The sequence below is a fragment of the Bos mutus genome, chromosome 1 (assembly GCF_027580195.1).
Source record: "Bos mutus isolate GX-2022 chromosome 1, NWIPB_WYAK_1.1, whole genome shotgun sequence".
Classification (NCBI taxonomy): domain Eukaryota; kingdom Metazoa; phylum Chordata; class Mammalia; order Artiodactyla; family Bovidae; genus Bos; species Bos mutus.
In genome coordinates this window covers 75,177,705-75,193,018 of record NC_091617.1, presented here as the reverse complement: position 1 = coordinate 75,193,018, position 15,314 = coordinate 75,177,705, and the positions used below count along the sequence as shown (strand labels likewise).

At 35.2% G+C, this 15,314-nt stretch overlaps 1 protein-coding gene and 1 long non-coding RNA gene across 2 annotated transcripts in view; one reads left to right on the top strand and one right to left on the bottom strand.

The window, feature by feature from the left end:
• Nucleotides 1–1,943, bottom strand: part of LOC138989147 (uncharacterized) — a 36,883-nt gene extending 34,940 nt beyond the window's left edge. Inside the window, exon 1 of the long non-coding RNA XR_011465363.1 lies at nt 1,854–1,943. This is a non-coding gene — a long non-coding RNA (uncharacterized lncRNA). The remainder of the gene's footprint in view (nt 1–1,853) is intronic.
• Nucleotides 1–14,688, top strand: part of OSTN (osteocrin) — a 36,270-nt gene extending 21,582 nt beyond the window's left edge. The window contains exons 4-5 of the mRNA XM_005901194.2: nt 9,884–9,980; nt 13,720–14,688. Of these exons, the coding sequence (XP_005901256.1) occupies nt 9,884–9,968 (85 nt within the window). The 3' untranslated portion in view covers nt 9,969–9,980; nt 13,720–14,688. The remainder of the gene's footprint in view (nt 1–9,883; nt 9,981–13,719) is intronic.
• The last annotated feature ends 626 nt before the right edge of the window (nt 14,689–15,314 follow it).

Below are 15,314 nucleotides of genomic sequence, written 5' to 3'. Positions count from 1 at the left end.
AGTTACTATAAAATATTCAGGAAAGAAAAAATTTTAAATCTGCTTTTGGAAAGGTCCATAAGAGATGGAAATGGAAGAATGAATGAACACCTAGAGAAAAATAAAAAAGAAAACAAGCATAGAAAACAGGACAAAGTCTATGTCAGATCATAATAAAATGAAGCAAAGAATCATCTGTTGTTTCCTATTTTATATTATATTCAATATTTATTCCACCTGATTATGATATTAGCTTCATTTTCAATTGAATGTGCAAGTTACTTTAATTCCCAGAGCAGGGTTATCTCAACTATGCTTTGAAATCCAAACTATTTTCTCCATTCAGTTCACTTGTTTAAAGCCTGAAGAGGCTATTCAGTTTATGAAAAATAAGAGGAAGTAGCTTCCACAACTTCCCTAGGAAAATAATAGCTACTATTTGAATGACCTTTAATATTAGAAGATATTGGAATTTTTCTAAAAAGTGGTTTCTCTCTCTTTTTCACTCAAAACTGAAAATGCCTTGTAAAATATTAACAATAATAATACTTTATATTTGAATTTAATTAGGGTAAATATTTTCACAACTGTATTGTTCTAATTCTCCCATTAATATTTTGAGGTCAGGAAAGGAAGTAATATCATGGTGTCAGTCAGCGTTTCCAGAGGAAACAGGCAGGACATTTGAAACAGGAAAATTTGAGAAGGCACACTACGAAATTCTGGGAGAGGCACATCATACCGTATGGCACAATAGCCCAGGAACCTGGTCTTTGAAGAGTCAGATTCCCTGGGAGAAGCTATGACCTCCAGTTAAGAGGAAGTGAGCTTGCAAGGAGGGAGCAAGTGGAAAAGTATCCTGATTTCACTTCCTCTCTCCTTCCAGTCACTCTTCTACCAAGGTTGCCCATTGCCTGCCCCAGACCAAAGCCAGGGAGTACAGGAATGTTTGTGGGATCCAGAAAGGTTAATTTCCTGGACTGAAAAGGCAGAGAGTGTATCTGGAGAACAGATGAAAGTTACCCAGCACAGTTACATACATTCTATAGATTCAGGTCAATAAACACTTTGCTTTTAACATTGTTTCTATAATCACTTAATTGAAAGAGAAGGACTTTATAGAACATAAATAGAAAAGCAACTTTATTCCTCACCCACATGCATTCAAACACATTCAATAGGAGTTGTTATTTTCTATCTTTTGGGTAAAAATAAAAGAAGGTGCTATGACTCTGTGGGTCACATTGAAATAACAAAAAATTTTCTGATCACTTTTATTAGAAAAATAATCTTATTTCAGTAATTAAAATAACTATTCATATGTCTTAGCTGTTGTTCAGTCACTAAGTCCTGTCTGACTCTTTGCGACCCCATGAACAGCAGCATGCCAGGCTTCCCTGTCCTTCACTATCTCCCTGAGTTTGCTCAAGTCGGTGATGCCATCCAACCATCTTATCCTCTGTCACCCTCTTCTCCTTTTGCTCTCAGTCTTTCCCAGTATCAGAGTCTTTTCCAATGAGTCGACTCTTCACATCAGGTGGACAAAGTATTGCAGCTTCAGCAACAGTCTTAGACCAAACTATAAGTATTAAAATGTTTCTCCTTTTCAGGCTGGAAAGCTGCAGTGGGAAAGAGTTTGTGTCAGTCTGCCCTCACCCCTTCCCCTACCACTCTGGGCTGTAGAAGCAAAGTCTTACTTTATTGATACTATCATGACTTGACGTTTATGTTCTCTGCCCTCAGTGAATGCTCAAAGTGACTCCTCACCATGGGCTGTTTTTCTGGGGTCACTGCATAACCACCGTGAACACTGACAATAAATACCCTTGCCTCCAGCAATGCTTCTCTTTCAGCAGATCAGTTTTGCTCCTCACCTTCATCCTATTCGCTTGGTTTCTTCATTTGACAGCACCATCACCAGCGTCCTGCTGAGACCACATCACCCATAACCCCTGGCCAAAAGCGGGGAAGTTTCCTTTTATAATTAACCTAGGCCAACTCTACCCACATGCTTGCTCTACATCTGTTCCACAGAAAACCCACATCCTTGACTCTGGTCACTGAAAGTAAAGCTGTTGCTTATGTAACCATCTCTTCACTCTGGAATTGAGCCAATTCTCACAGCTTCCTGCCCTTTAGATTTCAGTCTGTTCTATGAGGTCTACCCTGCTTTAAAGGGTATTTGTTGTTGTTTAGTTGCTCGGGCATGTCCAGCTGTTTTGCGTACCCATGAACTGCAGCCCCCAGGCTCCTCTGCCAAAGCAGAGAGACTGACTGAGAAACAAGGTTTTCTTGAAGCCCTTTCTCCATATGAAAAAAGAGGGAAATGTCCCTGTTCTCCAGTAACTTGCTCCAGAGAAATTCTTATTTACCTCTTCAGTATCAATCTTTTTTTTTTTTTTGGAAAAATAGTTTATAGCCACCTTCTTTACAAATACTGCATAACTCTAGCACCCTACTTTGGAATGCAAGAGGAAATACCATCCTTTTTTCCCCCTCAGTTTTTCTGGGCCACAGCCAAAACTGTGACAGAAAGAATCCCATTTTAACGTTCCAATACACTGGGTTTTTAAAATTCCTAACACCCTAAGAAAATATTATCCCCTATTTATTGGTATATTTTCACAGATATAAAGTGACTTCCTGGCTATAATCTAGCTAGAACGCCAGGTTCTTGAACCTCAAGTCCAATGACTTTCTAGAGAAACAAACTGCTTATGATAAAGAAATTAAATTATGTGTGAATAAGGCACTTGTCCAAGGCCAGAAAAAGTGAGATTCACTTAGAATGACTACATTAAATAAATCATTTTGGAAAAACTGTACCAATGATACATATGATTCTATCCTAAGCCAGACATAAAGTTTAAATTAAATTGAGAAGAGCAATTCCAACTTCAATTTTTCAGACACAATTGCTCTTCTTGACCAAAGATTAAAGGTGAAAAATCCTAAGATTTCACCTTTTTAATTCATTGTAAAACAATGCCACAGACTAAGGCCAATCCAGTTACTCCATGAGTTTTTACTTCTTTCCAGCTTTTAATTGTTAATGTCTAAAGCAGATAGTTCAAAATGGGCTCCATTCCATGGTGAAGAACACAGAGAAAGAACTCAGAATGTGATGCCCTATTTTCATGTTTCCTTCTTTATATTCAAAAGTCTGTCTGTTCTATAGGAAATGCCCTTGAACATTGATCTTGGGCCATTTTCCCCAATAATTGTTCTTTATTGCTTGCCTCTTACACCCCAACTCAGGTCCATGAAAAGAAACAGTTCCTTTACCTTTTACTTCTAACCTAACTCATGCATGAAGGTTTAAAACTTTCCCCCAAAAGGGATAATGCTTAATTCCATATATGGGTTTTGAAATGTACATTATCCACTCCCCACAAAAGAAAATTATAGAAGACATTTTTGTGTAAATTCATTTGCTGGATAGAAATTCCAAGTGTCATTAGTCCCTAAAAGAGGCTCATGAGCCAAGTAAATGAAAATCCTTTCCGCCTAGTCCTACAGATCTACAGTAGCTTCCAAATCAGGCATGTCTGATTTGGAACCCTTTAAATCTCGCTATTTAATTCCAGAGCTCTTGGTTTATTTCTGAATGCCTGTTAATATGGTCCGTTTGGGGAATAATATTTCAGAAGCTGACATTATGCCTAGTCAGCACCATCATCAAAAATTTAATAGAATCTACTCAAGATTGAATTACCACTTTTGAGGTAGAACTCCAAAAGTCGTAAGTCAACTGTGTGCTAATGAAGTAGCAGTTTCTTTCATCATTCCAAACATATCCCATTTATTAAGTCATATTTTCCAGCCTCATGTTTCCAAGTAGAGGAACTCCAGTTAGAAAAATACTGACCCCAAGCATTAATCCTTTATTCATTCTTTCCCAAAGGAGAAGTAATCATGCACCAGATAGGTTAATTTGGGAGGAAGAGTTGAGCATGTTCAGCTCATCCTCTTTCTTCTTGTTTTTACTTGATAATTAGGACTAATTGTGTAAATCAGTCTAATCCTCAGAGGAAATGTAGGAAAGTCATTTAAATGCAAATTGAAGTTTTATTCTACATTCAGCTTAAACAAAATGACGTTTTGATTTCTATGCATTGATCATTCATATCATTTCTACTTTGTGTCTAAAGATGAACTCAGAAAAAAAAAAAAAGGGCATTATGTATTGGTCCCTAAAAATTACATCATCACTCAGATTTGTGTGGTCTTTCATCAGAACATTCTGGAATTTGAATTTGAAAACCCAGTTGTCTCTTTTAAATTTAAAAATCCATTTAAAAGTTAACCTTTCATTCATTCTCATTTTTTACAGGCCCTTGCTGAGTCTCCTTCATATTAGTCTGTCTCATATATTAGTTTTTCTAAGCTCTTATATTTATATCTAACTTCCTATGTCATTTATTAATTCTATAATTTTAAATTGTGATAAACAAGATTGCAGGACTCAGGGGTCACCGTTTGTTTTATTGTTTTCATATGTTCCATAAGTTCCTCCTGGAACCCTCAAATTTGGCTATGATCTCTTCTCTTGTGGAATCCCACAGCCCTTTGAGTCTTACTGTATTAGGTGTCTATTGCTATGCAAGCAAGTTACCCAAATACAGCAGCTTAAGACAATAAGGAAATGGCAACCCACTCCAGTATTCTTGCCTAGGGAATCCCATGGACAGAGGAGCCTGGTGGCTACAGTCCATGGGGTTAAAAAGAGTTGGATATGACTCAGTGACTGAGCAGCAGCAGCAAGACAATAATACACATTTATGTTCTCACTCAGTTTTTGTGCATCACAAATCTAGGAAAAGTTTGCCTGAGTGATTCTGGCTTAGGGTCTGTCCCAAGGTTACAATGAAGAAGCTGACCAGGATTGCAATAAACTGAAGGCTGCATGGGGACTGGGGAGCTCCATTTCCAAAATGGCCCACTCACAAGGCTAATGGCAGGAAGTCTCAGGCCCTTGCTAGCTCTTGGCAGGAAGCCTTAGGTCCTTGTCATGTAAACCTCTCTGAAGGAGCGTAGGATGGCCTTAGAAAGTGGCAAGTGATTTCCCCTAGAGATCCAACAAAGCAAGGCAGAAGCTGCAGCATTTTTCATTACTTAGCTCTAGAAATCATTTCCACAATATGCTACTGATGACAGAGGTCCGTCTTGTTCAATGTGGAAGGAGACTGCATTATAGTAGAATTATGGGAGTTTATCTCGGAGCATGGCTACTATATGCACCTAAACTTTATACATATTTACTTCTGTGTTTTATTAATTTAAATTATTGAACTGTTTATTTGGCCACACCACACAGCATGCAGGGTCTTAGTTCTCCCACCAGGGAGCTAAGTGGAACCTCAGAATCTGCAGGGAAGTCCAATTACTGAACTATTTAAATGAGCATCCTCTGTTAGCCATTACTGTATTTTCCCTTTTTGCTGTTACTCAATGTTGGTGGAGCTATATGCCCTTCTTGAAAGAGTCCAGATATTTTATTGTCCTTTTAAGATGTAGCAGCAAATCATTGTTTTGTGAGAACACTCTCTCCACTAAACTTAATTCCTAAGTTTCTTTCTTTGAAACTCAAAACTTTAAGCAGAATCAATAAAAGTTCTTGTGTATCCTACAATTGGTGAGAAAAATTGATTAAGTTCACATGAAACAACTGTTAAATAAGTATCTGTTCACAAAATAAGCCTTAACATCTTTAAAGGCTTGGTTTTCATACAGAACATAGTCTCAGAGCATGAAACAATTAAATAAATAACAAAATAATACCTAAGAAAGAAGGTATAGTTCTCAATTCATTTCACGAGATTAGCATTATTTGGACACCAAAACCATGTGTGTAAAAGAGTAAGAGTAAAGTAAGTAAAAAGAGTAAGAAAAGAAAATTACAGTATAACTCCATCAATAATTACAGATATAAATTTACTGGCAAAATTAAAAGTCCACAATGCAAAGGCTGGCACAGATTTGAAACAATAGAAATTGTCATACACTGCTCTCTGGTGTGTAAATAGGTACCATTTTGAAAAACAGTATGGCATTATATAACAAAATTAAGTATAAGAATAGCTAGCAATTCTAAGAATTTACTATAGAGAAATCCTCAAATGTACATTAAAGGCATGTAAATGAAAAAAATTAGCTGAACAGTACATAACAATAATAACAAAAAAAGGAAATACCTCAAATTACTATCAGTAAAATGTGTTAATAAGTTGTTGCATATTTATTATCCATACAATGAAATACTATACAACAGTGAACATAAAAGAACTATATCTACACAAGTCAACATGGACAAATCTGAAAACATGAAACATTTTTTGAAAGAAGTCAAGAAGAATTCACACATCATTTCTTTCAAATAAAATTCTAGAACCATCTGAACTAACCAAGAGAGTTTTGAAGAATACATATAGATTATAAAGAAAATCAAGGGAACTATTAGATAAAAATTCATCCTTCAGATTACCTCTGTGACCAAGTTATGGTGGGGAATCAATTTGGGAGGAAGAACACTGAGGACTTCTAAGTAATGGTAATATTTTATTTCTTAGTTTGGTGCTATCAATAAGGATGTTTGTTTTATTTTTTAAAACTGAACATAGATAAATTTATAGAATCTTTGATATGTGTGATTCTAAACAAAAAGTATAAACACAAGCTTTCCAACAGTTGTTTTAGAATGGTGAACATCTTTAGAAATTGAATTATCAAAGAATATAAATGACTCTGTCTATATTTTAGTGTGAAGTTTAAAGTTATATTTAAAGTAATCCATCCTCATTATATTACTTTGCTCTATATTCTGTATCCTTAAACTACTTTCAGAATATTTTAGAATGGAAAAGATGGACTGTTTTCAATGAATATATAAGCCGTGTCATTCCATTATTTTGTCACAAGAGGGACTAGATAGTTAGAAAGTATGGCTTTCCCTTTTGGTCCTAAGAATATTTTTCTGTGTTAGCATTTAAGTTTCACACACTCCGCATTCATGTCAGTGTATGTGCTAAAGAGTGTAGTATTGTTATATATATTTCATATCAGCAAAAATGTTAAGATAAATGTTAGATTGCCATTTTGCTTCTGAATTGATAGAAAAGTATATAGAAATTATTTGACTTAGCTATTCTCATTTTTGGTAAGTAGAAAAAATAAATAGAATACAAGCCAATATCTCCTGATTTCTAATACTTTTTGGATCAAATCTGGGGGAAAGAAGGGAAGGAAAGAACAGGGACTGAGGGAAGATGGAAGGAGAAAGAGTTTATTTTCTTTTTATCACACCATTGTGTGTTTTAGTTGCTCAGTAGTGTCTCTGTGACCCTATGGGGTGTAGTTCGCCAGGGTCCTCCTTTGGTGCGATTTTCCAGGCAAGAATACTGGAGTGGGTAGCCATTTCCTTCTCCATGGAATCTTCCTGACCTAGGGATCAAACCTGGATCTCCTGCATTGCAGGCAGACTCTTTACTGTCTGAGCCACCAGGAAAGCCTGTAGCGCCCTCCCATCTACCTGAGCAGGAAAAGTAGATTAACTGTAATACAGAAAGAAAAACATGCTATTTTCATTTTTTTACTTTCACTTTTGAAAGTATATATCGGTAATATGGACCCATACATGTTCTGTTCTAATTTATAATAATGCATGAAACCAAACCATCATGCTATTGCATTGTGCTGTGCAGTGATCACTCGTGTCTGACTCTGCGGCCCCATGGACTTCAGCTCGCCAGGCTCATCTGTCCATGGAATTCTCCAGGCAAGAATACTGGAGTGGGTTGCCATTTCCAACTCCAGGGGATCGAACCCACCCAGGGATCGAACCCACCCCTCTTGTATCTTCTGCGTTGGCAGGCAGATTCTTTACCACTGAGCCACCTAGGAAGCCCTGAAACCATCACACTTCTCTAGAAAAGTAAAAGGATTATTTCTGGTGACAGTATCCACTCCACAGAAGCTTTCAGAGGTCAGCTCACATGTGGGCCACTATTCTTTCCCCAGCTGCCATTTCCTTTCTCTTCTCATCAGTCCTTTAAACACCTGGAAGTGCTGGTTTCTCACTTCCTCTTCTATCGTCTGGGACCTCCCCAGAGCATTCTTCTCTATCCCAGGATGGCTTCTACCTCATCTCTTCCCTGGAGTTATAATGGGAGTTGTTCATGAAGGAATTTGAGGACTCAAGGAATAAAAATCACATTTGCTTCATGTTTTTAGGCATTAGCTATAATACACTCAGACATCAACCCTAAATCATACAAACAAACATGTTCAGTTTTTTATTGCTGTGGTAACGAATTAACACAAACATCTGGGTTTAAAAACCCACAAATTTATGTATTATCTTACAACTGTTTAGGTCAGAAGGGCAGTATATCGTCTTACTCAGTCGCTCAGTTGTGTCCGACTCTTTGAGACGCCATCGACTGTAGCCTGCAAGGCTCCTCTGTCCATGGAATTTTCCAGGCAAGAATACCTGAGTGGGTTGGCATTTCCTCCTCCAGGGGATCTTCCCAACCCAGGGACTGAACCCAATCTCTTGCATCTCTTATACTGGCATTTGAATTTTCTACCGCTTTTCCACCTGGGAAGCCTTTATAGATGATGTAGTTTTAGTGTTTAAATTATGTAGTCTAATACTGACAATATAATGCAAGTAATTAGAAAGAACCAAAAAAAAAACCAAAAACAAAACTGTTGAAAATGCTCTGAAACAAATCTTGAAACTCTTTAAGCTGTTGAATATTGACGAAGTTGTCTTGAGAGGCAATTAGATCTTCTTCATTGAGATTTTCAAGTGATAAGCTGTATCATCGCTGATCAAAAGTTGGAGTTGATATTCTTATGTTTGGTGTAAGAATTAACTTTAAGACTCTTTCCTATTCAAAAATATTTGATTTCTGGTAATGTTCTATTTCTTGATCTGGGTAGTAATTATGTTTATAATCTGTATATATCTCATATTGTTCACTTACAAAATATCCTATTTTCTGTATGCATATTATGTCAATAAAAAGTCCAACAAATCTGTTAAGTCAATTCCCCTTAGCTGTGAGACAAGTCACTTGCTTACATGGCTTTCTTAGTTTCTCCCTATTTCTATCTTTCTTAAGAAGATAAAAACGTCTTTAAAATCCAAGGCCAGTGAAAGTTATGCATTCACAGCTCTGGGACCTTTCCTGTTAGCATTTTGACTTGATAGAACTAAGTAATGGCAATAACAAATCAAATTAAAATGTGTCTTTTTAAAGAGATAATTCATAAAACACACAAATTGTAAGGCCTCTTGTAAAATTTTTGACTTTATTTTAATAATGAAGTTTTTTTCCCCAAAAACAATATTTGAACATATATAACAAATATAGACTATCACACACAAAACTTCTCTACGTAAAATCTGAGTGAAGACCTGAGGGGCACACTTACTCCATATCCAGTCTTGGCTTCAGCATCTGTCCCTCTTCCACCACCATCCTTCCCCAGGAAAACCATTGTAAGGAAGAGGTTAGGGAAAACCACTGACCTGGTACAACCTCCCTCAAGTGACAGAGGAACGCACCAAAATCTGAAGAGGGGAAAGGGACTTACCCAAACTAAGCACTTATCAGATTGGTATGCTGGTAAGATCTTATTTTTCATCTGGCTATTTGATTTTGAATAAGTCGTTTAATTTCTCTAAGCCTCCGTGTCCTCAGATGTAAAATGGAAGTGGGCATACCTACTTCAACAGATGTCCAAAAGATAAGAGATAGTGTCTAACACATACTGGGTGCTGATGAATACGAACTACTAGTCATTCCTACTCCAGAAGAAAGCCCCCAAGTCTGCGGGAAATAAAAGAGCAAAACTAATTGGACATTAGCTTAAATATGTTATTTTTGGTTTATTTCAGGAAAGTAGTAGATCATCCAAAAAGGCGATTTGGTATCCCTATGGATCGGATTGGAAGAAACCGGCTTTCAAATTCCAGAGGCTAATGGATTCCAATCGTGAGTAAAATTTGAAGAAATAACAATACCTGCAAGCTTTGATTAATATTTCAAAGTGGGCTAATTGATCCATCTTGGTTTATAAATCCCCCTTTGTATCTCTTGGCTTATAAACTCAGTTTTTCAAACATTTCTGTACTTGATTAGTACATTGATGTTAAATAATTTAAATGATGTTAAAAAACAATGCCTAGATCTACTTTGCCCTAAAAAGAAAACTTATTCTCACAAACTTGCATATTAAATACTAATATGCAAACAAAGATTAAAGTCCTAATTATCATTAAATCATTTTCATAAATATAAATAAACATGTAGCAATCCCTCTATTATTAAGAAGACACATTCTGGTGATATACATCTTGTTGCTTATAACTAAACTACCCAATTATCATCATGAACCAGGAGAGAAAATGATATAGCAGAAAGGGTATCAGGCATGAAATCAGGACATGTAATCCAAATCCTGGTCTGTCAGTCATTATCTCATTTCCATCAAAATAATTTATTTCTCTGCAGCTTGTACATTTAGATAATAACATTAAGGGTGTTGTGAAGATTAAATTAGATGCCTGTACTAATTCTAAATTGTATTAGACACATAATATGTGCAAGTGAGAAGAGCTTATATTACAGTTCTGAAAATTAACTCTTTGCTGAGCCCTATACTTAGTTTTATTTACTCATCATGTTCCATAAAGTAAGTACTATTACTATTCCAATATCTTGAAAAGTAGTACAGTATAAGGGGTAAAATATCAGGTGGACAGGTCCGGTTTTGTGGATCATATCCTAGGTCATCTATCTATTAGCTGTGGCAACTTGCTTAAATTCTGAAATCCTCCTTCATAAAATGAGGATAATAATAATTTCAACCACATTGCATTGTCCTGAGGATAAATGAATTGGTATACATTAAGCACCTAGAATTGTGCTCAATAATAATTATTATTATTGTACAAGTAAGTGGAAAGCTTATATTAATTAACTCACAATGCCCCACAGCTAGTAAGTGATACAAGTAGAATTCAATTCCAGAAAGCTTAAATCATTAGCTTATATTTTAAATGTATTTAATTGTACATATTATATGTTTTAAACAGTAAATATTTTTTGGACACACAATCTAGGCACTCCCAATAAGGCTTACAGAGAGGGTGCATCCTATCTCCCAAACATATTAAGACAGCTCAGAACTGTTTTGACAATTTCAGACTACAGAGAGAAAACTCTGCTTTTTGCTTTTCTCAAGATAATACTCAGACCAATGATGAAGAGGCCCAGAAGCATCACATTAACCTTGACCCTCTTAATTTGTCATGCTGTTTTGCCTCCTCATCAAATACTGTCAATCACAATGAAAAATCAGTATTTTACCTCAACTATCTCATTCACAGAATGGCAATTAAAATAATTTTTCCCTGTATGGAATCATTGGTCAGTGAAGTGGCAAAGTTACTGAATGTCCATAACTACAGGAGGACTTACTGAAAATAACCAATGACACTGCCTTTCGAGCAGCACCATCTTCAAAACTCAGGTTGAAATTTTTTTATTTCTAGAGATACACTAAGAATGGTTACTCTTCAGGGATGTTAAAAAATCACCACATTATATTTGAGTAGGAACTAATTGCTATTAAAAGTTAAATAAGTCCTAGAAATCGGGACCACAACCCTGCAGTTTCTTGATATATTGAGAACATTATGACACTGAGATTAAAATAATTAAATTCAGTTGGTTTCCACATATATCCCATCACCTTTGCAACTCTGGGTTATCACCCATTTTAATATTTCTGAATTTAACCAAAACTCATGTATGACATAAAAGTCATATAGGAAGTTCATTTTTCCTATAAATTTTACATATGTTTTAGACCATAAAAACTCCAGAGAGTTATTAAACTATGCAAAGGGAGTTGAATTAATGTTTTCTGAATCATTGCTATGTGAAATCCAAATTAATATATTATGTCCTTTACTTAATAGATTTTATAGAGCATCAAGGGGTTCCCTAGTTGGTAAAGAATCTGCCTGCAATGCAGGAGACCCAGGTTCAATCCCTGGTTAGGGAAGATCCCCATCACTGTCCTTATTATTAAAACCTAAAGATAGTAACATCATAAAAATATGTTGAGAAAAGAGTTTAATATCATACATTTTTCTCTTTCCCTTTCTTCAATCATTGTGGGTTCACCTGCTCAACCATTGTTTCTATTCTTTACTGCCTGCCACTATCACCAAGATTTCTCAGACATTTTTTGACTTCCTCATGTAAAGTTTCATGTCTTTATATTTTAAGAATAATAAAGGCTATGAAAATACGTTTTTAATTTCCATTTAACTTTTCAAAATTATTTTTGCTGTGTTATTTCTTAGTGTCACAATATTCCTGTGAATTAAATAGATGTAATATGTGAATCATTTAATAGATAATATGAATAATTAAATAATTTTCACATAATCACGCAATGAAATCATTTGAGATTCAAGAGTATGAAGTCTCCTTCAACCTAAATCATTTTTGTAAATGAATGAGAACACAGGCTTTGAGAAGAATCTGATCTGCCCAAAATTTTACACACTTTTGGACAAAGCAAGCTCCAGGTCTCAGCCTCTGGACTTGTAAGCCAACATTTTCTTCATAGCCCATAAGATCTGTGTGCTAAATTGTTATTGTTGACTTCACTGATTATCCATCTCTTAAACAAACAGAAATAGTATCTCAGACTTTATGAAAATCTTTGTTTCACTTCTGTGAGAGCTGATATACACTCTTTGGGGGCAGTTTTATTTGTGGGTTTTCACCTTCTGGGTTTCACTGTAAGTCTTCACACTAATAACGAAACTGGTACTAACATGGAAGTTTTTCTTGGTTTGAGGTCAAGTCTAGATACAGCTGCTGTGTGTTACTTAGTTTCCAGAATAAATGTTCGTCTCTTCCTGATACACACTTTGGAAAGGATCCTAATCTGCTTTTTACACAATGTCCTTCTCAAATTGGTAATATATAGGACCAAAGTTCTGAGTTTTTAATAGGTTTCAGTTCTAAGCAACTCAAATTCAGAGTGGTAAGGCACTGTAGCTTCTCTAGCTGCAGTTAGCAAAGTTCTAGGTCTCTGCTGTTGAAACAGGATGCCAACTTAATGAAATGTGGTAAATATGATCATTAATTGTGCTACCCCTTGCTGCCACAGTGCCTTAAGACTTTTAATAATGTAAAACACATGTTGTTGCAATATACTGACAATTTTTATTTTAGAACAATATTGACACACTATCATTCTGACAAAGCAACATACCTCTCAAATAACAGAAATATTATGTTTAAATGCCAGCATATATTTGGATCCTTTAAAAAGAGCAAAATATACAACAATTATCGACATGTTAACAATAAACAGAAAGTAGTAATCAAATTTTCTTTATCTTTCCCTTGTAATGGCAACATCCTTTGACCTAAGATTGGAAACTCAAAAGAAATAGAGGTAGGAGAAGAAAGGAGGTGTGGGTTCAGCATAAGCACCTACCTGTTACATTTAAAATACACTTTTTAATAAATTTTTATCTGAAATTATCATTTTACATTATTGTCTCTGCAATAAAAGACATGGCACTTAAATAAAAGCTATAATGAAACCTCATGTAATTAAAGTTTTAGCTCTTCTCAAGTTGATGGATTTCCCCTTATGCAGAGGTCTCATTAGCTATAACATTTTCAACTTTCATTTTTGCAGACACAACTTCCTTGGGTGAAATGTCACAGAAACATGGAAGATATTTTGGTGAAGTTCTTCACACTTCTTAATGATTAAACTTCTAAGGAAACTTCTGTCATCCTTTCCAGAGCTTGAACTTCTGTTTATCACATCACAGTATTGTTATAACTTCAATTAAATTGTGCAGATAATTTCAATGCATGGATATTTTTAAAATATATATTTTAGTTATTCATGAGTGGTTACTATACCCTAAACATTACTTTTTAACAAACACAATACAGTGATAATGCTTTCTGTGTGCCTTTACCATTTACATATATGAAATTGAGGAATAATAACTAAAGACTGACAGATTTATTTCAGTAGAATTTAGGTACAATCCATTTGATCATCACTGGGGAACAAGGAAAGACAATGCTGTGTATTTTCTCTTGAAGACTTTTATTCCTCTCTTATCTTTTCTCTGTGAGCCTCTTGGGTAATGATTATGAAATTAGGCTTCTTTTACATTCAAATGTCAATTCGGTTCAACCAACTAAAACACAATCCCAGTTCCAGATATAAGAGAAAAACTCTCTGAGCAAGAAAAACCAGCAGTAATTCAGCCCATAAATTTTATTCTCCCAATAAATTGAAAAACACTGCAGGTCAGAGCACACTGACTTAGAATCAGGAATCAAATAATATTATTCATTTGCCAAGTTTGGCTATCTCGTGTCCCCTAACAGCTTTCCATTTCTCTAAATTATAACTTACAGTTAATTAAGAGTAGCGGTGGCTGATTAGGAGAGCTATTTACAGAAATAACAGATGAAATTGTGGGGGAAGTCAAATAGGAAACCACCAGAGCTCTTGGGGCCAGTTCAATTCACCTAATTGAAGCACAGTACATTTTAGCACATTACAATAATTCTTCTTAATGTTAACCACCCATCTATGAATCCATTTAATCTGTTTCATATATTGTGTTTAATAAAGCATTGAAGAGTATAATACATTTGAGAATGATTTCTTTAAAATGATTCAAATTATTTTTAATTCGCCTATGAAAGCACAAGGTTTGGTATGCTGCAAAGCAGTCCTCAGCAAAAACTGCATTGTTGCTGTAATTTAAGTGCATAAGTCCATTATGCATTGTATATGCTTTAAAAACATACAGAGAATTTATCACTTGAACAAGAGATTTAGCATAAATTAGCAGAAGTTGAAAAAGCCTCTAATGCTTCTTTAAACTCTAGTAATCACTGTCAAGCAGACCTGATATGTGAGAAAAAAAAAAAAAAGTTTGACCAGTAGAGAAAGGTTTATTTTAGCCAAAAAGGAAGAGTGTAATGAGAAGGTTCAGTTATACTGGAAGAAGAGAGAAGTGAGTAGTTGTTGATCTTAACTAAAAATAAATCAACATACAATCCAAAGAATAAAATAAACTCAAACACAGAAATGACCATATATAGTTAGCATTGTACACAAAGTGATTTTGTATGTAGTTTCTTTGGGGGAGAAATTTTCTAACTGCTGAAAATCTTTACATTTAATTTAGGCCAAAAAAAAAACTGAAAATGAATTATTCTTTGAATTGTAATAGAGGAACCTTAGCAAAGAAAAGTAAA